Source organism: Drosophila navojoa, chromosome 5 (assembly GCF_054131105.1).
Source record: "Drosophila navojoa isolate 15081-1374.11 chromosome 5, UAZ_NAV_1.0, whole genome shotgun sequence".
Classification (NCBI taxonomy): Eukaryota; Metazoa; Arthropoda; class Insecta; order Diptera; family Drosophilidae; genus Drosophila; species Drosophila navojoa.
This window is the reverse complement of record NC_142893.1, coordinates 5,727,922-5,753,755: the sequence shown is the minus strand read 5'-3', so window position 1 is coordinate 5,753,755 and position 25,834 is coordinate 5,727,922. Positions and strand designations below refer to the sequence as shown.

The window sequence follows — 25,834 nt, the reverse complement described above, 5'->3', positions numbered from 1 at the left end:
GCAGAGTCAGCCATTTATATTACGTATACGCCATGCTGCCGCTTGTCCCTTGACAATTGCCGCTGTATTGTTTTGCTTCTTTTGTATTATTCGTTTTGTTTTGGGCCATTTGTTTTGCAGTGTCGCCTGGACTACAAGCAATGCCATCTGGCACACAGGCAGAACCCCAGCCAGCACTCGCTGACCGAATATATCGATGCGCACAATGCGTACGTGCAGCAGTTGCATGCCACCAATGGCATGCTGGAGGCCTACCATTGCGACACGTTGCCCCAATTGATGCAGGAGCTGGAGGAGATACACAACGACCTATGCAACATTGTTTCCGATTCGCTGCAACAGGGCGCCGATGTAATTGCCGCCAAGGTGAGTTCGCATTATCTGGATTTATGGCTACGTGCTGCAATTTGTTGCAACTGTTGCCAGCATCAGCAGCAGCAGCAGGTGGTTGCTCGACACAATTTTCAGCACTGGAATTTGCTCGTTGCTTCATTTGCACTTGTCGTGGAAAACAATTTCATCACCATTATAATAATTGCTCATAATTGTGTCCAGGTGCGCAAATTGCGCCCGGCAATTGCCCATAATGTTCGCTGCGTGCGAACAGACATCAAAAACACATTTTCATTTATATAACAAAATAAATAATACCCTTAGCTCTATATGTATGTCGATATATATATTCTTGTATAATTGTTTTACATGTATTTGCAGGCCACGGACCAGTCGCGGCGCTACGGCTGCCTGGCCAGCCAGTGCAGCGCCGTCCAGCCCCAGCAGGATCTGTTGAACTTTGTCCGTCTGCTGGCGCAGCCATCGCAGGCTCAGAAGGTGCCCCGACGCGTCTTTGCCCCACCCCAAGCACAGCAGCCGGGCGAGCCGGCCGACGAGGCAGCTGACTATAATGTAAGCAAATGCATCATGGCATATTATAGTTTATTTTATATATAGCTTATATAATATAGCAAGAGTGTCAGTTTTAAGTCGTATTGCGGAATATTCAAGTTGTGCAATGATACATATGTGCATAGCCAGAACTATTTTGAATAGAGGATAGAAGACTAGATAGATAAATTAAGTAAACAAAAATGAATATTTTTTCTGATACCAAGCAAACGCAAGCTGATAGAAATAGAAAGACTTAAATAAGGCCTAAAGCCAAGAATTATTTGGAGCTAATTTATAAATAACATGAAGCCAAATTTATTTAATTTCTATTAGTCATTGAGGTGAACCATGAATGAGTAAATATAGTAATATATTTGATATATATTTAATAATTTTTAAAATTTAATTTTAATGTATTTTTATTTTTATTTTAATTTTTTTAGCTTGAAGATTCATTTTATATTTTATATATTTTTAACTATATTTTTTATTTATACTTTAATTTTATTTTTTAAATTTCAAATTTTTTTTATCAAAAAGAATTTTAATAAATATATTATAAGTTAATTTTTAAAGACTTTTTTTGTTTTTTTTTTTATATATATATATATATATATATATTATTATTATTTATTTTATATAATTTTATATATTATTATTATTATTATTTTAATATCTGTTGGTTCAATAAGTTTTCATACAGCCCTCGTAATATGCAATGTAATATGACAAGTTTCTGACAGTTTATGAGCGCTAGCTGTAAAGTTCCAGGGAACTTAAAGATCATTAGCAGCTTAACAGTTGAATAGAGTAAGAATGTTCTCTTCAGTTACGCGTGAATAGCTCAATAGCTCTATAGTCGGTATCGCTCATAATGTGACAGCTAAACAGTAGAACTTTTGTGTTATCGAACAGCTGAGAATAGAATAGCACAGAGCTACGTTAAAAGGATCTTTAAAATAATACAATAAACTTAAATTCTGTTCATGGCTCTCTGCATTCCATTCTGGACTGACTCACGCACTGATCACCCAATAAATAATCTCTCAAGTCTCAAGAGACTCTTTTCAATTAAATTCAATGAGTAAACTCTAATCCTTAAGGACACTCTACTCTCCTCTCCTCATGCACAGGAGATGACGCCAATTTTGCGCAACGAGCTCGTCTTTGACCGGCACTCGACGCTGTCGCAGCGCTCGGCACTGGAGTCGCTTAAGCGTGAGTCCATTGAATTGGAATTGCAAATACGTCAGCTGCAGGTGAGTAACAAGCTATCATATATATATATATGTATGTACATGTGAAATACCTTTAATACTTACACATACTTATATATTTATGTATGTGCTTCTTGCAGGACTCCATTGATGCACTGAATCGCACACAAATGCGCGGCATTGAGGGTCAGCTGTACAACAAGGTTAACGAGCTGCAGGAGGATTTATCCATGAAGAAATTCGATTTACGCGCCAAGCAAATACACCTGGCTGCCATACGAGCACAGGTGAGTTCTAGACCTCTTTACCGTATGGAAAAGCTTGACTTAGCTAAGACAACTACGTGAGCTTTAAGCTTGCTGCGTTGCCATAAAGTGTGCAGCTTTTTGTGACAGCTTTTTCGCAGCTCCTGTGGCACCTGTTGGATGTGCGAGCTTTTACAACTAATGAAAAGTTCTATGGAATGAGCATATCACTCTCTTGGGAGAGAAACTAAAGTTCTCTAGTCTAAACTACATTGGCTTTCAGTTGAGTTGTGAGACAGTGCCCCATAAAAGTGTGTGTGCACGCTTCAAAGTACACATGCACCGAGCCCACGCACACACACACACACACACACATAAATAGTATGCAGGTCAAACAGCTGTCTGTTAGGTTTTGGCATTCAGTTCTCCAGTGGCACTCAGTGCGCATGTCCCACATATCCATTTGTAATGCTCCCAGAATGCTGTGGGAGCACAACTCCGGAAGGACGAAACGTGCTTCACTCGTTTAGTATTGCGATAGAGTAGCTAGCGTCTGGTGGTCAATCAGTGTCCCGTGTGCAGCAACAACAATTCGACGATGTCTTCGTTAACACGTGCCTAAACATTTCATTCAAATTAACAAATATGCGCTAAGTGTCTGTGTGTGTGCGTGTGCGTGTACGTGCGTGTGTGCATATTTTTTTGTGTGCCACTGTGCGTATTTAACTAAATATTACAAAATTGTTTGTTTGTTTGTTTGTTGGCACTGAACTCGAAGCTCGCACAGCTGTTTCGCCTCGGCTAACGAAAGAGTGAGAGTGAGAGAGAGAGAGAGAGTGGAGAGCGCAGCGTTGCCAGATCGTCGTCGTTGTCGTAGTCGTCGTAGTTGTCGTAGTTGTCGTCGCTGTCGTCGCCGTCGTCTGGTGTTTATAAAAGCAACGTGCTAGCCTCGCACCAGCTCAGTCACGTGCCTGCATCTGAACGTTGCTGATAACGCGCGTCGAGCCAACAAAGTCGCCTTTGTTGTTGCCTGCCTTTTAGCTGTTGAGTGATCCGCAATTCGTACGACACCACCACCAATAACAACAACAACCATAATAACAACAACAAATTAATGAAAAACAAAAGCATCGCCTTTGATTGGCTGGCATAGCTCGTGTCCAGAAAACTATATATATATAGATATAAATACCGTTTGTCCATGCTAAATGCTCTGGCATTCGTTCTAGTCGAAGGCGTTGTCCCCACATTAACAATAACAACAACAACAATCAACAATAACCAATTACCAATTACCAATATATCCTTAGACAATATAAATATATGTATATCGAATAAATACAGTTGATAGAGGCGCAGTACAGGGCAGGCTTTTGTGTTCAGATACAAAATCGAGTAAACCTAAACTATATCTATATCAAACTTGATTTGAGCGTAAGTAAAGAGCAACCAAAATACATGTATGTCGTTGATCAACGGCAACAACACCAATTAAGTAATTAACTAACGTTAGAGGCAGCGCATATTGTAAAATATATCTATACATATTTCAATTAGCTTTCTATCCAAAACAAAATCTAAATCCAAATAACACGCATACGCACCGTGCGCCGCAAACTTTACAATCTGAACAGTATGAAATTCCAAATTCAATTAATTACTAATTTGTAGCACTGTCGCAAGTTTTCTTCGATACATTTTGCCTGCTTTCCGTATTAATCGTAATTAGTGCATACTACTAACAAATATAGACGGTTAACAAAAACCCAAAACTTGGCTAAAAAGACAATAAGAATATAATATATATATACACACACACACACACGCTTGTTTAAAATTCTTAGCAGATATCGCAATAGCAATAGCTAGAACTACATTTATCTCTTATCACACACACACACACACATAGCATCTAGTGCCTAACTATAGATATACTATATATAGTAACAAATGCTACTTACTCTCGCTAAACTGTACTGTAAATAGCACAGCTAATTAAACTAAACTAAGCCAACTAGTAGTTAACACTATAATAATTTAATAATTTAATTAACAATCAAATTTCCCACTCGAATGAACAACTCCGTTTGCAAACGGCATTTGAAGGACTCGCTAGCATAAATCGGAGCATTTGCCTTTCAACTAATAATAATTGTTGTTGTTACCACGTCGTGTGTTCAGACCATCGCTAAGCAATAATAATTCACATAAACACATACACACATAGACCCACACACAAACACACCCACTAATCACTAATCTAAACGTAAAGTAAAGTAAAGAAAGGAATAAAAAGAAAAAACAGTGCACCATGCGCGTTATCGTACTCAAAAAGAATCGCACTAACAAACGCGGCACGCCCACGGCAACTGCCACGCGAGAGCCGCCAAAAAAATCGTACGCAAAAGTAAGAAATTCGTATTATCTCTCGTTGCAATTAACAATTGGTTTTATTGTTTATCAATGTGCTTGAGTTGAACTAATATCGAAATGCTCTTTCCATATATAAAAATTATAAATAGTTGAGAAAAGATGGCATTGACTGCTTAATACTCGTTCGTAATTCGGAAATAATTGAGTTGGGTCAAAATTCGATTTATCTAGATTGTATTCTAAAATTCCAAATAAGTTTAATTTAATTTAATTAATTATGCAATTTAAAAAATACATATCAAAGAGTCCTACCATTTATATTTTTTGCCCATTACAAATTAATATTAGAAATAATTAGAATAATATGAAACAATTTGATCGTTCACAAAAAAAAAAAAAAAAAAAAAAAACAAATATGGAAAGAGCATATTGCCTTCGTTCTAGCGAAGATAAAAGTTTACAAAATAGCAAAAAATAATATATTTAAAGTGCAATTAGGACTCACTATATTTTCATTAATTTATTTGATTATGCAATTTTTACTCTGTCCAAAAATTTGCCAGTGCAATCAATTTTTGAGTAATAAAACAGGAAAGCAAAACAATGAAAAAAAAAAAGAGAAGGGAAATGCAAATAGAATTTCTATTACAATTTCCGCGCAGTTGCATTGCAATAATAACGAGAAATAAAATTCAATGTGAACTAATATTTTGACACCATTATCAGAATAGCATGTTTCAACTAATACTAATTCAATTTAATTACAAATTTACAACAATAGCAAAACTGCATTTGTACATATTAGAACAAATCAAGTCTAATTGAATAGCTCAAAGATTGGTTGTAGTGGTCGGAATTATGGCATGATATAATCATAACAATAATAATATATTTTTACTCTGTATACATATCTAACATATCTAATCTAAGATTTAGCAATTAGTCGTAGTGCTATCGAAACAACTGCTTGAGAAACTGCATCAATGAATCTTTTATTTCTATACCATTTAATCAAATCAAATGTCGAATGCCACATATATATTTTTACCTCGCAGACTTGAGATGAACCGAGATTTTAGACTTCGGTAATCGTAAAGAGTACTTCGAGGTCCTCGTCAGGGTCTTCTCTGTGTCCCATCTGCATATAGTAGATTAAGCCAACGCTCAAAAAATATCCTTGAAGAGCTGGAAAAATTGAAGAAGCATTGTAAAACTAATGAAGTGCTTCGAAGATCAGATAAATAGATTTCTTATACAACACTATAGAGTAAAGTATTTATATTTATCAATACTGGTAGCTTATTCACCCACCTGCTATGAATGTATCCAATAGCATAGGACCGGATGTGCACCCAAAGACCTGCGTGTAGAACATGAACGCCACAATGTACACTGCCATCACAGAAATCCATATCAAGACGCATAACTTGCGTTGCTATAGGAATATATCTAAATGTATATATATATCTATGGCAAAGCTAAAATCGTAAGCGTAATACTCACAAAGACAACGCCGATTAGGAGCAGATGGGAGCAGAAGAACGCAATGAGGCCAAACAATAGATTGAGCTCGGCATTCTGTTCGATCCGTTTGTTATGGGTCCATGGGGGTGGCGGTTTGTCATTCCTGCCATATAGAGTGCTGAAGCCCTGGTACATCTGCCAAAGACCCAAAATGTTTTCGAATACCACAATTAGCTTGCAGCCCAATTTCAGGCTGAAAAAGTAACAGCAAGTCGTGACACGAAGCATGACATAGTTAACGGCATTCAGTTGCTGACGCCATTGTCGGCCCTGCATTAAATTTGGAATAGACATTGAAATCGATATCGAATTGGCTTGACGAAATTCCTAAGCACAATACAATTTGTACTCTATTCGAAATATTGTCGAAAATGAGAAGAAAGAGGCCTACTTTGATTGTTTTCGGCTGCTTTTGATGGAGTTTTTGTGCAATTTCCTCGACGAAAATTAAGTGCACAAGCGAAAATCCAATTTGATTTATTTGTTTGGCGCAGCGAAAATGAGAACAAAAATCTCTAAAACAATTCAATTTTTCAGCTTCAACTCTCACTCACTCACGCTCGTTCACTAGCTCTCTCTCTCTCTCTCTCTCTTTTGCTCATACTGTTTCTCTTGCCATTTGCTAGCTAAGTTCATGCCTCTGGCAGCTGCCTCGTGCCTTCTGCCCTGTACCACCACGTCGTGGCACAATCAGTTGGCCATAAGCGAAATTCCTTTTAAAAGCATTTTTCGAATTGTCTTGACTCGGCCACTTGAACTCTATGTCCATTGCCTAGGCCGTCCAGTCATGGCCCTTCCTTTGGCCGCATACCATTGTGGTTGAGCGTGGCGCGCGCTCTAGCCCTGATTACATACTTGGCCGGTCCCTTGTACGTCTAATGCCATTCATTTTGGCCATGTCATCGTGGCCCAATAAGTGACAGCATATTGGATTTAAATTGAGTTGCATAACAAACATTTCATAATTTGTATATATATCAAATGCGTTTTGACACACATTTCACTTAATTAAATTGTTCAAGCCGAAAGCCAAAATGAAATGAATTTTTACTCAAATGAAATTCTCAACTTAATTTGTATTTTACGCAATTATTTCATTTGCCAATTGCAGCAGAAATCGTTTGAATTTTTAATAATTTCTCGCTTGTATTGCTGTTGCATATATAAACACTTTTCACACTTTTTTTACTTCACATCAGCATAACTAATTGAACTAAATATGAGCAAAAATATAGTTGTGATAGCTTTTGCCAAGACTTTTATCAGAATATCCATTAAGAATACCTATAAGACTTGCCAAAACAAACTAAACTCTTGATTTTCTCCGTCGTAAATCTAGCCATGCTTGGTAGAATTGATGCAGAGCTTAACAACTACTTAGGCAGCTTTATTTACCTCTTAGATTTTTGCTTAACTTTCACTGACAAGCAGCTGAGTCTAGCTGAGCAGCAATAAGAGCGTTGGGGATTATGATTTTCAGTAGAAATTAGCGGCTATATGTGGAAGCAAGTGAAGCTTCTGAAAGACATATATGTATGGTTTCCTTATCATTATAAAATTTAAATACAAATCACAAAGTGCTCAAAAAGACTTTTTTATATTTTTGTAAAATCATTTTCATTCAAGAGAAATATTATGACTTGGCTAATTTCGACCAACATATTTTTTTAGAATACATCTAGAATCTTTTTCAAACTCCTTTCAGCTTCTTATTTACTCAGTTTGCTCGAATTTGATGCTCTTGTAAAATTCATTTGATGCTGCACAAAAGCCTTGGACCACGACCTACCTCAACAGTTGCATAGCACATATTTGCGGATTAAATAAATATCTAATTTTAGGGATTGCCAAAGCATGCATGACATTTTAATAATGCTGGCAAGTCAAGTGCAAAATATTTCACCATTTTGCAGATGGTTTATTCGAATTCCTTGTAAAATATCAGCTTTGCGCTCAAAAGTATGCTACGAAAAATGTCGACCGAAGACATTTTATTTGTGTACGGGTCAGCCACAGAGCGAACAACACATGCAGATGAAATGACATTTTTTTTTTTTTTTGTTGTTGACAACTATTTGAAGTTGAGGGCGTGCGCACCGAAAAATGCCCCTTTGGCTGAAATAGATTGAAAGGGCGGCCGAGGTCAAGAGTCGTGCACCTAAAAGGGTTAATTTTAAATTTATTGCGTCGCCCCTTGTTACATATGCCTCCGAATCCATGCGATGGGACCGGTTAACATGAGGCGTAGGCGTTGTCCAAAATGCTACAACAACACCAATTTACACACACATATACTTACACAGGCAGACGCACACGCACACGCACACGCACTCACTCCCAGCTAAATTTATGTAACGTGAGCTGAGTCCTTTGGGAGCGACCTGCATGACGGCTATGACATGGCGATATTTCTCTGTTGCTGCCAGGACACGTTATCTGGGCAACTGTTGCAGGCACAGCTCAGCGCCCAGCGCCCAGCCGGCCGGTGGGCGTGGCTGTACTTTATTTTATTGCTTTAATAAATATAAAATGCGCTGCGCTCTATCTCGCACCCGCTCGCTATCGCCCGTCCCATCCGGCCCGCACTCGTTCGCACATTTTTCTACATTACCCGAGTTAACGGCATAGTTTGTTACCACAATTAGCAGCAGGAGGCGGGGCAGTGCTAGACTGAGTGTATGTATGTGGGATTGTGGGCATACTTTGTTTGGGGTTGACAGCACTCAATCTTGGGCATCACACTTAATTGGGCACAGCTAAATATGTTGCCACATAAGTAAAGATCATTTTCTTCTTGTTGTTGTTTTTTTTTCATGCTGCTGCTGCTGCTACATAAATTTTAATTAATCATAAAAATGCGCATCAAAATGGTGCGCAGCTTCAGACGCGTATTGTTTATGCCCTTTGTTCACTGTTGTTGTTGTTGTCGTTGTTTATGCCTAGCGCACACTGTCCTGAGAAATATTCATATTCGTATTTAATAATAAATCACAAGATGCTGCCGCCTGGAGGTCGCTGGAACGAACAGCGCCAGCCATGCCGCGGCTACATACATTTTGCTTAGCTGCTGCTGGGACAGCAGAATGTGTTGCAACGTTTGATTTTCATTAGCATTCACACACACACATATACATACACAGAGAACAACATGGCGCCATAAAAGGATTGTTTGGCGGCTAAGAAAATTTAATTAAAGTCATCATGGCATTGTGCATGGTCCGTAGCCTGCCTTAACCTTGGCTTCACAGAGGCCTCCCCTCCTTCTCTCTCTCTCTCTCTCTCTCTCTCTCTCTCTCTCTCTATCTATCTCTCTCTCTGTCAATTAATCAGCCACGCAGCAGCCACGCAGCATTTTTATCAAAAGGATGTTCACATCAACTAATTTGCTGAATTTTGCGGCGTGTAAATAATTATTATATGCCTGCATTTCCTGTCCACCTTCCTGCTGTCCTTCCTGTTGTTCGTTCGCGCACAACTATCGCTAAAATGTCGAAACATTTGATTCTACACTTGTTGCAATGGGGGCACTTTGAAATTATAATGAATCCTATTACGTTGCGTTGTGGTCTCGCATAAGCAATAGATCGAATATAAATTATTCCTAGCATATTATATATTGATTTATGTTAACAATGCATTCAGTTGGAGCAGAGTTAAAGGTCACTTCTATAATAATGGGGAGCTCTAGCAGCAAAGCTAATGCTGAATATTTCATTCGATATATATTTCCATAATCCACAAAGTTGAAAATTCGCATGAATTAAATTCAATTACATCAAATTATTATTTCATTTTAAATTTCTAAAAAATAATAAAAATAAAGGCAAGCTTACAATTTATTATATTATTCCGTTTTATTATGCGAAGAAAAAATTTGTAATATTATATGATTTAATAGAGCTCGGCTAAACCTTTTAATATTAAATAGCTGCGACTTAAACATAGTCGAAAATCAAAATTTAATTATTGAAACATTAAAATACAAAAATGATTTATTAATTTTTTTTTTTTTTTTTTTTTTTTGCGAATTTTTACACAATTTAAAGGCAAATTTCAAGTAAGGAATTTTATAAAAGTATTTGAATAGTTTAAGGTATATGATAAAGTGATAAAGTGATGCCAAATTGAAATATTTTAAAAAGTTTGAGCTCACGTAATCCCTAGTGGAATACTACTCTTAACTTCAGCTGCAGAGTTTTGGCATTGCAAGATATTTATGGGCTATATTTAAATATCTGTCACAAGTTGTAAACTTTATCATAGTAGAAACATTTTCAATTGACATAATATAATTTGATAACATTGCAGAAAAGATTTTGCAGGCACTCCAAGAGCCTCTCGTTACACTGAGAAAAAATCCTTCTATGCCGATGATATTGTTCAATTTAATATGAAAATATATACATACATGCATATATAATATGCTTGGTAAGAGCATTTAAGGTACATTGTGGCGCCTATTCATGCTTGTTTTTATTATACACCTATTTTGTGCCTCTCCCTCTCTTTCACTCTCTGCCTCTACCTCCCTCGCTCTCACACTCTGTCGCCCACTCATTCATTGTGGCTGCTGTTCGAAGTTGATAAATATTTAAGCGTAAATCTGAACAGAATACTGTGCAGAGCTCTTAGTGCAAAGCAGCTGCTTTTATGGTTATTTTGCTGCTGCTGTTGCTGCTCCTGTTGTTGTTGTTGTTGTTGTTGTTGCACCCACAACAGCACTTGGCAGACAGATTTGAGCAGCTTGGATCAGCCGAGGAGAGCCGAGACAGACAAGATTTCACTTCAAGAATTTCGTGAACGCACGACAAGTGCCGCATTTTTGGTTTCTGGTTATATATTTATATTTTTTTTTTTGTTCCTCCAGAGAGCGAGAGAGGGCGAGAGGGAGCTAGGTACAGGGAGAGTCGGGCCGCATTTGTTGGCAAAGTTTTCTGGCTGTTTTCATTCATTAAAATTTCATTTGAAAATCAGCCAAAATGCTGCCGTAATCCTTGCTAGCCATTTGTTTTGTTTAGCCAAAGCACATTGTCTTGGCACTTGAACAAACATTTCTGTCAGCAAAACTCTCCCCTGATAGACATTCGTCTGTGCGTGTGTGTGTGTGTGTGTGCTCAGCTTGTTGTATAATGTTTAGCCATAGCTCCTACTGCTGATATTTCTCATCTTTTGCTTGACTTTTTGAGATACCAATGCCATATTTCATGCATTTAATTGCAGCGCTTCTTGTAGCCAAGTGCGTTTTATTTGACGTTCATAGTTTATGCCACCTCGTTTTTTTTTTTTTCTGTAGATAAACAGCAAGAGAACTCGTTCGAGATGGTAAAGCGGGATAAAAATAGTAAGGCGCACAACATTGTTTGACTTGGCAAAGATTCGCCTTCCCTCTGTCTGTGTCTCTCTCTTTCTTTCTTTCTCTTTTTACTTTTGCTTGTTTGCTTTGCTGTGCTGCTGCTGCTGCTCTGCTGTTTTGTTCTGTTCTGGTTTACACTTGGCTGGTTATCCCTTCAAAGCACTTTGGCAGTTAAACCGTAAAGATGATAAATGCGAATGTCTTTCAATTTGAGTTCTACTTCTGCTGCTCAGTGCTCGGTGCTCGGTGCTTGCACCTAGCCTCGTTTGTTGGATACCCTCGAAATTTATGGTTATGCCAGTGACCCGAATTAGGCCAACAACATTTTGCATATTTTTCCTTTTTGCGCTGCTTTCTATTTCTCTTCCTGATTGACAGCCCAATGTCCGCCCACAGCTTGTTTGGTGGGTGGAGGGGAGGCTGGGGACGGCTCTTAAATACGGCAAAGTCACATTAATCAACACTTAAACGTTTAATTGCCGCACATTAATCTTGGGGCAGTTGCCCAACTGCTGCTCGACGCCTGTGCCTTCTGCCAATTGTCTCTGTTTGTGTTTGTCTCTCTCTCTCTCTCTCTCTCTCTCTCTCTATCTCTCTCTCACTCTCACTATTCGTCTTTTTTCGTGTTCTGTGTGCTACCCACGGCCACGCCCTCTTTTGTATGTTTTTGTCATTTAGCAATTAACTTTGCGCCTTGACTCGCGCCCGTGCCTCATAAACACGCCTGTCGCCCTCGTCCCGCCGGGCTGCGCCAAAATTTTGCGGCACGCCGCTTGTAAATATTGATGAGGCTGATGCTGCGGCTTCCGCTGTGGCAGCAGCAACGCCTCAGCGTGTGCTCGTTGATGGACTCTTACCAAAATGATGTTGCAGCTTATGCTGCTGGCACGCAGCTGTCGCCGTTTTTGATTGAAATATGAGACCGAAATGCGCGCCGACCGCCGAAACGCGGCCGCAGCCATGCCCCAAACAAGCAAGCAGGCAGCCAAACCAGCCAAACCAGCCAGCCAAACAGTCAACCAAGCAAGCAACCTCCGGTTACCCCGCTGAAAGTCAAAGCTGTGCAATTGAGTTAATTAATTTTCACGTTGACATTTCATTCGTTGTATATTTAATGAGCGGGTGTCGCTTTCCGGCCTCGCCCACACTGGTGCCCAATTTCCATGCATATTTACATATTTGCATAGCCAGCCATATATCCATACACACACACACACACACATACATACATATTGTATGTAAATACTTACATCGCTTTATGCGCCCACACAAATGGGAAGCTGTACGCCGAGCGAGCTCTGTGTCTGACTTTACCTCGCTCTCTCTCTCTCCCTCTCTCTCTCTCTCTCTCTCTGTCTGGCTCCTTTGTTGCTTTGTTCACTTTTTACTTTTGCAAAATATTGTGGCAAAGTTAAGCCCGCAGCGCGAAGAAAATATAATTTCATTTTTCCCATTGCATATCCAATAAGCAGGCCACAGAGCCAGTGCCAAGCCCAGGCGTTACTTCAGATGTCAAACTTATGGCACCAGCAAACATCAACGGGAACAAAAAGAAAAGCAAATAAATAACTGAAACAGAATATTGGCAGATGTGTTTTTGGTTTGATATGAAGAAGCTTAGTCGACTAGGAAGTATCCTGTGTTTTGGATGAGTTTAGATTTGAATTATCTATTGTACTATTATTGAATTTATATTTATTGAATTCAATAAAAAAAAAACTATAAAATTATTAAGTTCACTTAATTTTATAAATGAGAGCTAAGTACTCAGAGCAAACAGAGCAATGGTCTAAGTGCCATTCAGAGATGATCGGCTTAGTTCAATCAAACTGAGAAACAGCTGGCTCAACTCGACTACCTAATAATGAGCTTACCTTCTTGAGCTTGGAGTGGTAATGTTTATAAGCTCTGGGTTGAGTTTGAGTTATTGAAAAGAATTTAATATGCAAATATTTGATATACAATAGTCAATCTAAAAAGCCTCGTCTTCTATTTCAATTATCTATTAAAAGAAGTTATTCTTATAAACAAAATATATATTTATAAAAAAAGAATAATATAAAATAAATAAAAAAATTTAATTATTCTTATAAAAACAAAATAGTTAAGTAAAATAAATTTTTTCTAAAAACTTAATTATTCAATTTCTTTGTCGATACCTTAACAAATTTCCAAAGTTACAAATCCTCTCCCTAAAAATAAATTTTGTTTAATATAAATAATATTATAATTATCATTTATTTTCTTCTAAAATTTTCTCTATTGACTTTTATTTATAAATTGTATTTGAATTTCTACAACTTATATGGGAACATTATTTTCCAAAATAAATATTCTTTATCTCTAAATATAAATTACATGCATAGCCATAATCTCCCACAGCCTCTGCAGCAGCTGCAGAGAGAGAGAGAGAGAGAGAGAGAGAGAGAGAGAGAGAGAGAGAGAGAGAGAGAGAGAGAGAGAGAGAGAGAGAGTGCAGTGTATGCCCAAGTCAGGCACTGGACAATGATATAACACTCTTATGCCTCTAAATTGACTTGTAATATACCCGCCAAACCATAACAAAATATGAATATCTCTATTTATATGTATTTATATACATATGTATATGCCTAACTGTATTTATATATAATAGCATTTGCTGTCCGCATAATCTATGCATCGCCCTGTCCTTGCACTCGCCACTTGCTGCTGTTGCACCTCTCATCTCGCTCCCTCTCTCTATCTCTATCTCTATCTCTATCTCTATCTCTATCTCTATCCTTATTTCTATCTCAGCCTCTCAGCGAGTCTCACAGTTGTTTCGCACAGTTTCTCTTTCATTGCGTTGTATAGCAGTGTTTGGGTTTTGCCATCAAAGGCAAAAACTTTGACTATTTGCCTCGGCACTTGTCTTTTATTTTGCCTTACACTCGACTACATAGCTGCTGTTGCTGTTGCTGTTGCTGTTGGTGTTGGTGCTGTTGGTGCTGTTGGTGCTGCTGTGCCGTGCCAGCCTCCGAGTCCTGTTGCATACAGAGTTTTTATTTTCCGCTTTTTCAATTTTTATTTATGCAAATAAGTTTTGCACTGCCTGCTGCTAGAGTTGTTGCTGTTGTTGTTGTTGTTGCTGTTGCTGTTGGGGTGCTGCTGTTGCTGCCTTGTTATCGCATAAGGATGTTGTTACAACTTTTACATTTGCTGCTGTTGTTTCTGTTGTTGTCGAAACTAGCGGCATCTACATGTTGTCTGGACACACACACACACACCCAGCCAGCCTTGTTTAAATATGTAGCTAAAGAAAACGCTGCCAGTTTGGCCCCAGCAGGACACAAAGTAATAAAGCTCGAGTGACTTTTGTGTTGTTGTCGCAGTTGTTGTTGTTGCTGTTGCTGCTCTTGTCGAAACTTTAATTATCACTGTATTTGCACTGTGTGTGGGCGTGTTTGCGCGCGTGTGTGTGTGTGTGTGTGTGTGTGCGGTCTTTCATGCAGCCAGCGTTTGAGTGTGGCAAAAACCCCAAGCTGTTTGAATTTTACAAACAACTTTTCGTCTGCATAGTTTTTTATTGTACCATGCCGACACACACACACACACACTCGCACACCCGCAGCCATTCTAGCATTTTTTTTTGTGGCTTTCGACTTTGCTGCTTTGTTGTTGTTGTTTTATTTTTGCGCTTTTTGCCCCATGCATAGAATGAAAAATCACGTATACGCCGCAGCAGCCGCATTTGTGTGGTCAATAACTATTGCATACTTCGCGGCGCTCGCTGGTTTTTTCCTTCATTTGCTTTCATTTAACCCCATATGGAGCGCCGCATATGGCATATATGTATATGCATATGCAACGCAATTAACATGAAACCATTTGAAAGTCAACGAGCAGCGCGACGACTCGCCACATTTCCATATTCACTCGCACATTAGGCAGCCAAATCAGTGGGCGGGAAGAAGAGTGAGAGTGTGTGAGAGAGAGAGAGGGGGAGAGTCACGCAAACTCAACTGAAAATTTAGCTGCGCCTCGAAAGTCATGAATTTTTATTGCTGCTGTCGTTAGTGCTTTGCATACATTACTCAAAGGCGTGTGTGTGTGTGTGCATGTGTGTGTGTGTGCGTGTCACAGCATTTGCAACAGTGCAACATGACTCAAAGTGCAACAAAAATTTGTCGCCAACAGACGAAATCAATGAATTACGCTCGAGTCGCTCTTTGGTCGTTTGGTCAGTTGGTCAGGTGCGGCACACGCTGCTGCTGATTGGGCCTGGTTAGCCGAGGGGCGGCGCTGTGTGGGCAGCAGTAAGTGCTAAATGATGCCACGTGCGCGCACACGGACAAGCAATTTTGCATTTGTCCGTTATGTGGGCTGGGAAGATGGATTAAGGGAGGTCGCTGCCAATGCGACACCATCAATTTGCAATATATCAATACAAAACGGTGCTCCATGTATGCGTGTGTGTATGCATGTGTGTGTGTGTGTGTTTGTGTGTGTGTGCTTTGGGAGTGTATATATGAAAGCCGTGTGTCATTTAATCTTTGCAGCTGACTGCCAGTTGCTGTGACAACTTGATTGCAAGTCCAACTACAACTCACGCTTTTGGCAGCTTGGCAGTTGATAGTTTGGCAGGTGCTAAGGTAATGGGCAGAGAGGGAGGGAGAGAGACAATGGGGAGTCGGGCAAGTGCTGTAGAGTTGCTGGCAGTTTGCTTTGTACGTATCGGCTGTCACGTAGCGTTGTTGCAGCTGCACGGAACAGCACGACAATATACGGCACGGCACGGCAGGGCAGGGCAGGGCACGGCACGTTTCGGTTTCAATTAAAGCATCGTTACTAGCCCGCAAATTCGGCAAAGTTGGCAGCAACAGAAGCTTAGCTCCGCGCACTACTTCGAGTTGCACTTTTCGAATGCACAAGAAGCACATGTTGAAAATACAATAAATATGAGCATGCCAGTCCGTATGTGTGTGTGTGCTGATATATATATGTGCACAAGTGCAAGTGTTACAAGGCCAAAAGTTTTGCAGCATTGGCACAAAACGCGCAGCACGTGGCCTCTTCTTTTATATATTTGCAGGTTTTACTCGCTTACATATCTCTCTCTGTGTGTGTGTGTGTGTATGGGTGTGTGTGTGTATTTGTGCGTGGGCGTGTCGCATTTAAGCCTCAAATGCGCCTTGGGGTAACCATCTTATGGGCAAGTACGTGGCTGGCTTTAATGGAAAACGAACGGAAAATCGCTTTTAATGGAAAAAAGTATTTTGCCTCCTTTTTTTTTTGGTTTTTTTTTCTCATTTTTTCAGATCTTTTCTCTATATACCCTGGTGTTAAGTATGTAGCTGGGATTATTATATTTAAAGTGGTTTTTCCTATGCTCGCGCATTCCGGTTTTATTATTTTTAATGAGGTAGCATTGAAAGTTGCGCTGGAATTTTCCAAAAAAAATTCGCTTAAAGTGGGTTATTCAATAACCGTAAACTTAATGTGAATTGCATGTGTTAACGGTGTTGTGGTTGGGTTTATGTGTTGCCGATTTGTGTAGAACATTATGTTAACTATTATAAACTTTGTACATATGTTAAGTGTTAACAAATGTTATTTTTGTCAGCCTGACGAACTTTTATGTAGAAATTCATGTTCACAGTTTGTCTCTTAATAACATATGTTATGGCACTTAACTGATAACATTCTGTTAACAGTGATTGGCAATTGATTGCTCTTTTAATTAACTTAATAGTAGGATAATATCTCTTGCTTTGCAACACTGGCTGAATAGTATGGGAGACAAACAAAAAACGGACAATTATTTATTATTATTCTCTTATAATTTTTTATCACTTATCATTATCAATTGCATTTATAACTATCAAACTTTATAGTGTTGGAAAATATCAATCATATGAATTCCGTATATATATTCCATATAAATAAAATGCATAAAACATATTTATATTATAACATCTAAGAACATAAATCATTTATTGATTAATACTTCAGTCTGTAGTTTATCAGATTGTAGAGAGCATCTCTGGGTCCATCATTCATTTTCTAATTTTCCGGTCTATTTCTGCTTATTTTCTGCTGGCGACAGCTGCATTAATTTGCCTGTCATGACTTTAGCTTGGCTTATGCCACACGCTGAAGCTTTTAGCGTCTCTTTCTCTTTCTCTCTCTCTCTCGCTCTCGCTCTCTATCTTTCACTCTTTTGCTGCTTCTGTTTCCATTTGTGTTTTGCTTAATTGCATTTTCTTTAAGCAGGCTTGCAGCCCTATAAATGGTTTAACAGTTGCAATCAATGTTGATTGCTGCAGCAAAGGAATCGAAATGCATTGTAAGCTCTATCTATAGACCAAAAGCAACTTAAGAGAGTCGAGCTGGCTAAAATGAAATGATATGGTTATGGCCAATATAGCTGACAGCTATATGTATACATATATATATATATATAGATGATTGTGTGTGTGTGTGTGTGTGTGGGTGGTGTTAACACAAATATTTTCAAAGAAAACATTTTGCTTTTCATGCTGCCAACTCATTCTCATTCTATTACTCTCTCGCTGCCACATACTCTCTCTCTCTCTTTCTCTCTCTCTCTCTCTCTCTCTCTCTCTCTCTCTCTCTCTCTCTGTCTGCGGGTACAAATTTTAAACGGCTCGTGCGTTAAACTCATTGGCATGGAATTTTAATTGGATGATTTTGTAGTGCAGGCCACGTGCCAATTTGATGGCATGTTATGAATTCAGAGTCCAAATCAAGCGTGTGTGGGTGTGGCTGTGTGAGTTGTGCTTGGCTTTAAGTGCAATTTGCGAGTCCTGGACAAATATTTTAGTATGGCCTCAAGATGCTGTCGAGCCATAGATAAAGCTACTAAAGTGTAAGCGTGGGCGATAAGTTCACAGCCACAACAAAGCACAACAGACAACACACATTGACAGACATTAGGGCAACAGCAACAGCCAGCTCTCTCTCCCCCCCTCTCTCTCTCTTCCCAGCTCTGCCCTATCTTACTCTCTATCTAGCTCGCTAGCATTGCGTACGTGTTGCGGCACAGCTCATATATAATGATGTGGTCTCCAGTCGCTTGGCCATTGTGCGCTCTCGAGCGTGAAATGTATGACAAAAAAGAAAAGGAGCAAAAAGCTTTGGCTGCAACTGCCTGGGGAACAACACCAGCAGCAGCAACAGCAGCAGCAGCAGCAGCAGCTGGAGGCGTGGCCGGGCAGGTTATGTGAGCTAAAAATATACATGACAGCGAGAAAACCCGAGAAAATCAACACTAAAAGCAAAACAGCTGCCGCCCGTCCCTCTGGCAATGGGGCTTAGCGTGTAAGCGCAAGAGAGAAAGAGAGTGACAAAGAGAGAGAGAGAGAGGGAGATGGATAGAGATAGCGACTTGAATCCAATAACAAATTATATGCACAAGACAATTGGGTCCTTTATTGCCCAACGACTTTTATGCGAAAAGTGCAAAATGATTTACGATTATGTTGATAAAATGGCTTAAATAGTATTTTCATTTCTTAACGCTCGAGTGCACTTAGGAGAGCTGCCTGGCACACACACACACGCACACACTTTAGCCATTTCAATTGTCTGCTGGCGCATGATTTGTTTGCGCTTAAGCGAGGGCGACAGCAAAAAGGCGACGACAGCGCATTGTCAGTTCTTCTACAACTTGTCTGCTTCTGCCTCTGCTTCTTCTTCCATCTTTTTTTTGTAGTCAGCTTTTGTGCGCACACACGCACACACACACTTACAGATAGAAAGACTCTAAGCTGGCTCATGTGCATAAGTATGCGTGCAATTTATTCATGATGCTGTCTGCTGGCTTTTAGTTTTAGTTGTTGCCTTAACTAATCGAGGGAATGTCGCTTAGCCCTCAACTTTGGCCCCCAAACTCGTGCATATATTAAATGTTATATCCACACGCAAAGAGATCTAAATAATTTATTTAGCAAGCTCTTTGCACCTAGACTCCTGCCTGCTGCCTCAATTATGAATAATGCTGACAGAGCCAGAGATACAGAGAAACAGAAATGTTGCTGCAGCAGCTGTTGCATCAGGTACTCTTATTGATTCCCTGTAAATGCATGCAACGCATATGAAATATTAAGGCATTCGCTTGGTCATAATTGAACGGAACCACTGGGACATGACCACAAAAAGCGAGAGTTCATTTCCTTTGGAGCTCCGAGTTGAATGCTGTCAAAAGCAGACGCCGACTGAGCTGCTTTGATGACTGCTCAGTGGTTTTCATAATGAGCGTTAAGGCTCCGTGTGACTTTATTACTTCCACAGGCTGGCGGGCAATGTGGGCAATGTGGGCAATGTGGGCTCGTGGCCGCCCACAAGGCCTCTGCTCTATGCATACATTACGTATACTTAATGCGGTCAGTCATGCCCAACTAGAAGGCCATAAAGCAGCAAATGCAATTACTTCGACACCAGATCGGCCAGACGCACACAAAACACAATTGATTTTCCATCGCCAAGCAAAACAAATTGGCCGTAAAATAATTGCAAATACGCCAGCTGAATAGTTTAATGTAGCAATACAAATATATATATGCATATGTATATCAAATATATTATATATTATATCTGTGTGTGTGTGTGTTTGTGTGAAACATAAATCACAGCTGGCCCAGGGCAATCAATTTGCCAGTGACCCTCCGCCCCGGGGCCAGGCATTATTATTAAAAGGCTACAGCAAATGTGAATATTATTTTAATAGAGAATTGAGTGGAAAATTAGGTGAAATCAGCTAAATCTTTTGGCACTGAATGAACTGATGTTAATTGATTTTGCATGAAATTCGCCCATTGAGCTGAATCAATTGGCAAATGCCTTCAGATTATTTATACGATTTAATTGAAATGTAAATTCGAATTTTTTAGGTTTCTCCTTCTAAGGAAAATGCCTTCAGTTTATTTATACGATTCAATTGGCAAGTTAATTTTGTATTCTTTGGGTTTCTCAATCGATTTTCTTGGACTAATGCAAGAAATTAGTTAATCGATTTGAGTTGATTCGATAAAACGGAATAAATCCAATTGGAATGGTGTGAAGATTTTAAATGGTTTTGAATCGAAAATAAATCATTTTAGACATAGAAATGTTGGAATAGGGATTCAAGTTATTAATACTTGAAATTTGAGAATAAATTTTGTTTTGTCTTGATATTATGAATATATACAAGTATATTTAATGTATATCTCCTAGTCTAGTCAATATAGTATATATGAAGCTTAAATATTTGACTTTCTTCTATGACATCCCATCCATTTCTTTAGCTCACCTTGATAGATTATTTATTTTAAAAGCTTAGCTGTTAGAGAATCCACATTTTAACTAACATTTCGTTCGCTGTCTGTCTTAAGACTTCAACGGCTTTTTAAAGCCTCGTCTTCAGTCGATTTCGCTCCACTTGACTTTGGCTTCGGCTAACTGCTTGAAGTCTCTCTCGGGGGGGCTCTGCATAAAGTAGGTAATTATCCACGACCTTGCCTGTCATATGTTTGCGCCAGGTAAATTTTCGTAAATATCACGCCCCTAAGTATGTCATAAACTGTGCTTAAGCCAAGAAGTTGGCCAGCGTCGGCAACGCCACGCCCTGCCGCTCCGCCACCTTTCGAATGATGTTTGCCTAACAGCATTTGCATTAATGATGAATTCTGTGTTTCTGCCTAGTCATAAGCCCAGGCACGAGCCCAGCCAGGCGCCAGGGCGTTTGGCTCCGCCATTCAATGGGTCATGCCTTAAGTCTAGTAAACGGCCCCAAACACGTTGCCCAAGCGTAATTTGTTTGTACAGCTTGTACTTGGCGCTGAATTATGCATGGGCCGGGCGAGCGCGGACAGGCGGACGGACGTTCATTCATTGATGTCAGGCCACAAACTGGTTGGCCTAGACTATGGGGCAGCATTTAATTGGATTTCGATTTTCTACTCATGACACGCTCTGAAAAAAAAAAGCAATGCACACACAACACACACACACAGATACAGACACAGCTGGCAGTTGTCAGCGGCCGCGATTAACTTAATTAATGTCACACTAATGACGGATCAATGCGATTATGTTGACAAGTGCAACAACGGCGCACAGACTAAATGAAATCCAGACACAAGCTGGCAAAATAAATTGGAAAATGTAATCGGCAAGTGGAAATCAAATATGGCAACGATAAATTATTGCCCGGCTAATGACTACGCTCTGATCCACAATTGGGCCAAGCTGAGTTTAAGCCGCTTTTTGTGGCTTCATAAGCCGCTAATTAGTTTGCATTGCGCTCATTATGAATTGCTGCGACTGCCAAGCATTAAGCAATCAAAAGCAGCAGCAGTAGCAGGAGTAGCAGCTGCTGCTGTTGCAAGTTGATCAATCTAATCTAGCATCGCCCCCAAACCCAACTGTCGGCAGCACAATCAACTGTTGTTGGAAGTCTGTCACATGTCCTTCGTGTGGCCAATTGAGAATGTAAATCTGTCGCACGCAAGAGTCTGTCTCTCTGTGTGTGTACTCTGCTCCTGCTGCTCCTCCTCCGCCTTTTCCTCGTCCTGCTGCTGCACAGCTTGTCATCGCCAGTTGCACTAACAGCCTATAATCGCAACTTAACATGCTTGCCACAGTGCCAACAGTGGCAACAGCAGCAGGAGCAGCAGCAGCAGCAGGAGCAGGAGCAGCAGCATCAACAGCTGCCGAAGCATCAGTGCACACATCCTTCAGGCCGGATATCGCACAGTCTCGAAAAAATACAACAGACAGACGACAAAAAAAATGAAAGCTGCCTAGATGAAGAGTTGACTGCGTATAAATACTCTGACAGCAGCTGGAAGATTAACTTGGTCAAGGCAATACAGCTCTGATTATTCCTCACTATATGTTCAAACATTGAGAGAGAAGTGAAAAGACTCATTAGGAATAATTATAACAATATATTAACTATATTTACTGAGTTACTATAGGGACTACTGATAACTCCTATATATACATACATTGCCTGATATATCACTCAATTCAACGCTGCTCTCTCTACTCTGATATATAAGCTATGTACTTCTGCCAGCAATCCTTTCGCTCATATATCATTGCATTGTCACGCTGACTACTTAGCTCGGCACTTAAACTACTCTTAATGTAGTTGTAAATGTAATTAATAGCCAAAAGGATATCCTCTGGCATGCGATGCCAGCCTGCTGACACAGCCATAAGACCCACATTAAAGGGTATTATGCGAGCTGCTGCCTTGTCAGTAACTGGATGCCAGCCATGCTTGGGCCTTGCCCTGCCCTCGAGCTTGTTGGCTGCACCTCAGTGCTTTCGAGCATGCTATGCTAAATGACTCACACACACACACACACGCACACACTAACACACCAACACACACGCCCACATAGACACACGTGAGGCCTCTGGGGAACATGAATACCGCAACGCGCGTGCGGCGTGTCGAGTGCGTTGCACTGAATTTTGCAGCTTTTGTTTTGCGGCTCAAGCCACTCAGCTTGTTTTATATGCGCTTATCTCTAGCTGCTGTAACCACACATAGACACACGTGGCTGTGTATTGGTGTGTGTGTGTGTGTGTGTGTGTCTGGGGACATAGCACATTTGCCATTTTGTTGGCTTTCTTGCAAGAGGTCCTTGTGCCTGAGCAACGTTTACAAACATGCAGTTGAGTGGGCGCCCAAGTGTCATTGTTGCTGGAACATTTTTGAACCTGCGCCTTTGCCTTTTGAATACCAATATACCTGAGTAGTCCATGCAGCCGTATCCCCAATTCCTTACCTCTCTTTCCACTAAGCTGCTGCACAAATTGTAGCATACTTTTTCGGGACGCCGCTCAAAATATGCAGACCGCAATTTGCATGAGACGAAAATGTAATTTGTATGGCATGCCAGTACACACATATGTGTCTTCTCTTTCTTTCACTCTCTCTCTGTCTCCCACCTTCTTCGCTTTGTTTCTACTTTACACACTACCCGCATGAATGCTGACCACGTTTGCTGCTGCGCTCGCTTTGTTCAGCTCGCAGCTGCATCTATTCGCATTCGCGTCGCCGCCTGCAGCAAAAATTTGGAGCAAGCTCAGGCCAGTCACTTGCACTTTGTCCGCTTCAATGCCATTTCTAATATCGACTACAAATGGAATAGGCGCCCCAGTATTGGCCATAGAAAAGCAACTGAAGTCAACATAAGTGTCGGCGCGCCGAGTGCAAAAGGCGAATGCGAAAAAAAAATATTTGCCTTGCCAGAAATTGACAACTGTTTGCTTAGTTGAGAGTGTTTGCTTGTTGGCAGCCTGCGAGTGGTTTGAGCTGCCTGGGTGGTTGGGTTGGGCTGGCTTGGCTGGCTTGACTGCTGAAAGCGGAAATTTGACACTCTCATTCACACTTTCACTTGCCAAAGCAACTGGCGCTGTGCGGGCCCCGCAGCTGCTCTTTTGGCTGCTGACTGCGGGCTGCTGGCAGTTGTTAGATCCCAAGTTGCCTTCAGTGAAAGGGAACGTCGCTGCCGGCCATAGCGCGTAATATCAGCTTACTTTTTAATGGCACTGCTGGCAGTCAATTATGTCGTCCTCTAAGCCAAACCAAACCAAACCGAACCGAACCAAGCCATGCGATGCCAAGCCATTCTAGCTGAAATATGCAATTAAAGCAGACAGACTTGTTATTTTTCTTTTTCTCTTTTTTTCTCCTTTTATTTTTTTTGGCTGGACAGCACAAACTATTTGATTACCAATTTATGCTGCCATCCGTCAACAGTCAGAAAACTTGGCTAAGTGTCTGTGAAATGTGTATAAATGAATGTGGGCTCAATTAACAAGGGAATGCTTAAAAGGTCAAATTACTGCAGAGAAGTTACTGAAGGAATTCTTTAAAAAATATAAAGATATATATTTACAAAAAAAATATTTAAAAAATGTAGTAACTATTTAAAACTAACTGTAAAAAATATATAAAAAATATATATAATAAATAAATTATATATATAAATACATAAATAAAAAGTACAATTAATTTTATATGAATTTATTCAAGTCCCAAAATGTCACTACTTTATGATATTTGATTGGATAAATCTTAAATAACCCATGAAAATAATTTGATAAGTTAACACTTTAGCTTATCTATTAAAATTTCAGACTAAGAGTTCCATGCTTAAAAATTTCAAGTTAATTTCTAATATAATAATCATATTTCCAGTTTAGCTTCACTTACCTTAAATATTCTAGTTGAGTCACAAACTAAGTTTCAGTCGCCATAATTTTTAATTGTCTAAAGCTGAAATTCGGGCAGCCAAAATGTTTAAGTAAACAATTTAGTTTACCAATAAGTTTTACGGAGCAAAAGTTATTTTGTGTTTTGGCACGAAATAAGTTTTTCCAGCTTGTCCCATGTCGAGCGACAGATATAATTTTTGCTCTTATTTTTGCTCTTTTTTTTGAAAGTTTTGAAAACGTTAAGTAAGCATTCTAGTTTACCAATAACTTTGCCTAGACTTTCAGTTACGCTTTTCCTATTAGCCGTAAAGTTGATGTTTGTGCAACTGGCTGGCGAGCTTTTGGCCAACTGTAATCAATATTTTAAGCCCAAACTTTGACCGGCCAAGTGACTAACATCATAAATTTGCCCAAACGTATTTGAAAACTATTTGTCAACTTTTTTGTTGGCGCTGCTCAAAGGCAAATAGGGCCCAGGTTTTTGCCTACACCCAATATCTCTTGCCAGCCAGTCAGCCAGATAGTCAAGGTATTTGGGCCTGCCTGGCCCAGTCTAATCGATATATATTACTATCATTAAACAACGAGCAGTGCACAGATATATATGCGAGAACTTGCTCAGGTCTCTTCAGCTCTTTGCAACTGTTTCCTGTGTGTGTATGCAGAGTAGAGCTAGTTGGGCGCTTGCTAACGATGCCAGGCCCATTAGTGTAGAGGGCCAAGAGCCAAGCACAATATGTGAGCAGGGCAGCTGAGCAATTTGTGTGGCCTTGCAACATGCAACATGCAACGGCGCCCGCAACTTGCTTAATTTTATATCAAATTTATAACTGACTTATAGGCACTTGGCAGTAAGATTACGTCTGCCATGCCACGCCACACCAGACCAGATCCGACCAGACCAAACCAGGCCAGGCAGTTAGCCTCCGACTTTTGGAGCTTCATTTCTAGCTGGCTTGGGCACCGTATAAGTTATTACGTATACGCAGCGTGGCTGTGGCCGCCTTGCCTTCCTTCCTCGCTCGCTCGCTGGC

General features: G+C 40.0%; 2 protein-coding genes across 2 annotated transcripts in view; one reads left to right on the top strand and one right to left on the bottom strand.

The window, feature by feature from the left end:
* Stacl (SH3 and cysteine-rich domain-containing protein) overlaps positions 1–25,834 on the top strand; it is a 100,232-nt gene that overhangs the window by 34,620 nt on the left and 39,778 nt on the right. The window contains 4 exon segments of the mRNA XM_089262041.1: positions 121–366; positions 715–906; positions 2,022–2,147; positions 2,246–2,392. Of these exon segments, the coding sequence (XP_089118167.1) occupies positions 121–366; positions 715–906; positions 2,022–2,147; positions 2,246–2,392 (711 nt within the window).
* LOC108654762 (uncharacterized) lies at positions 5,691–6,628 on the bottom strand. Its single transcript, XM_018106294.3, has 3 exons — positions 6,227–6,628; positions 6,035–6,158; positions 5,691–5,908 (listed from the first exon to the last, which is right to left on the bottom strand). Exons 1-3 carry the CDS (start codon positions 6,539–6,541, stop codon positions 5,799–5,801), a joined length of 549 nt encoding a protein of 182 aa, XP_017961783.1. The 5' UTR covers positions 6,542–6,628; the 3' UTR covers positions 5,691–5,798.

Excerpts from the sequence above, each read along its gene's own strand:
- LOC108654762 (XM_018106294.3), bottom strand. The coding sequence starts at position 6,541 with ATGTCTATTCCAAATTTAATGCAGGGCCGACAATGGCGTCAGCAACTG. Across the intron at positions 6,159-6,226 it reads TCCTAATCGGCGTTGTCTTT|CAACGCAAGTTATGCGTCTT; the intron begins GTGAGTATTACG and ends ATATTCCTATAG. Across the intron at positions 5,909-6,034 it reads ATTGGATACATTCATAGCAG|CTCTTCAAGGATATTTTTTG; the intron begins GTGGGTGAATAA and ends CAATTTTTCCAG.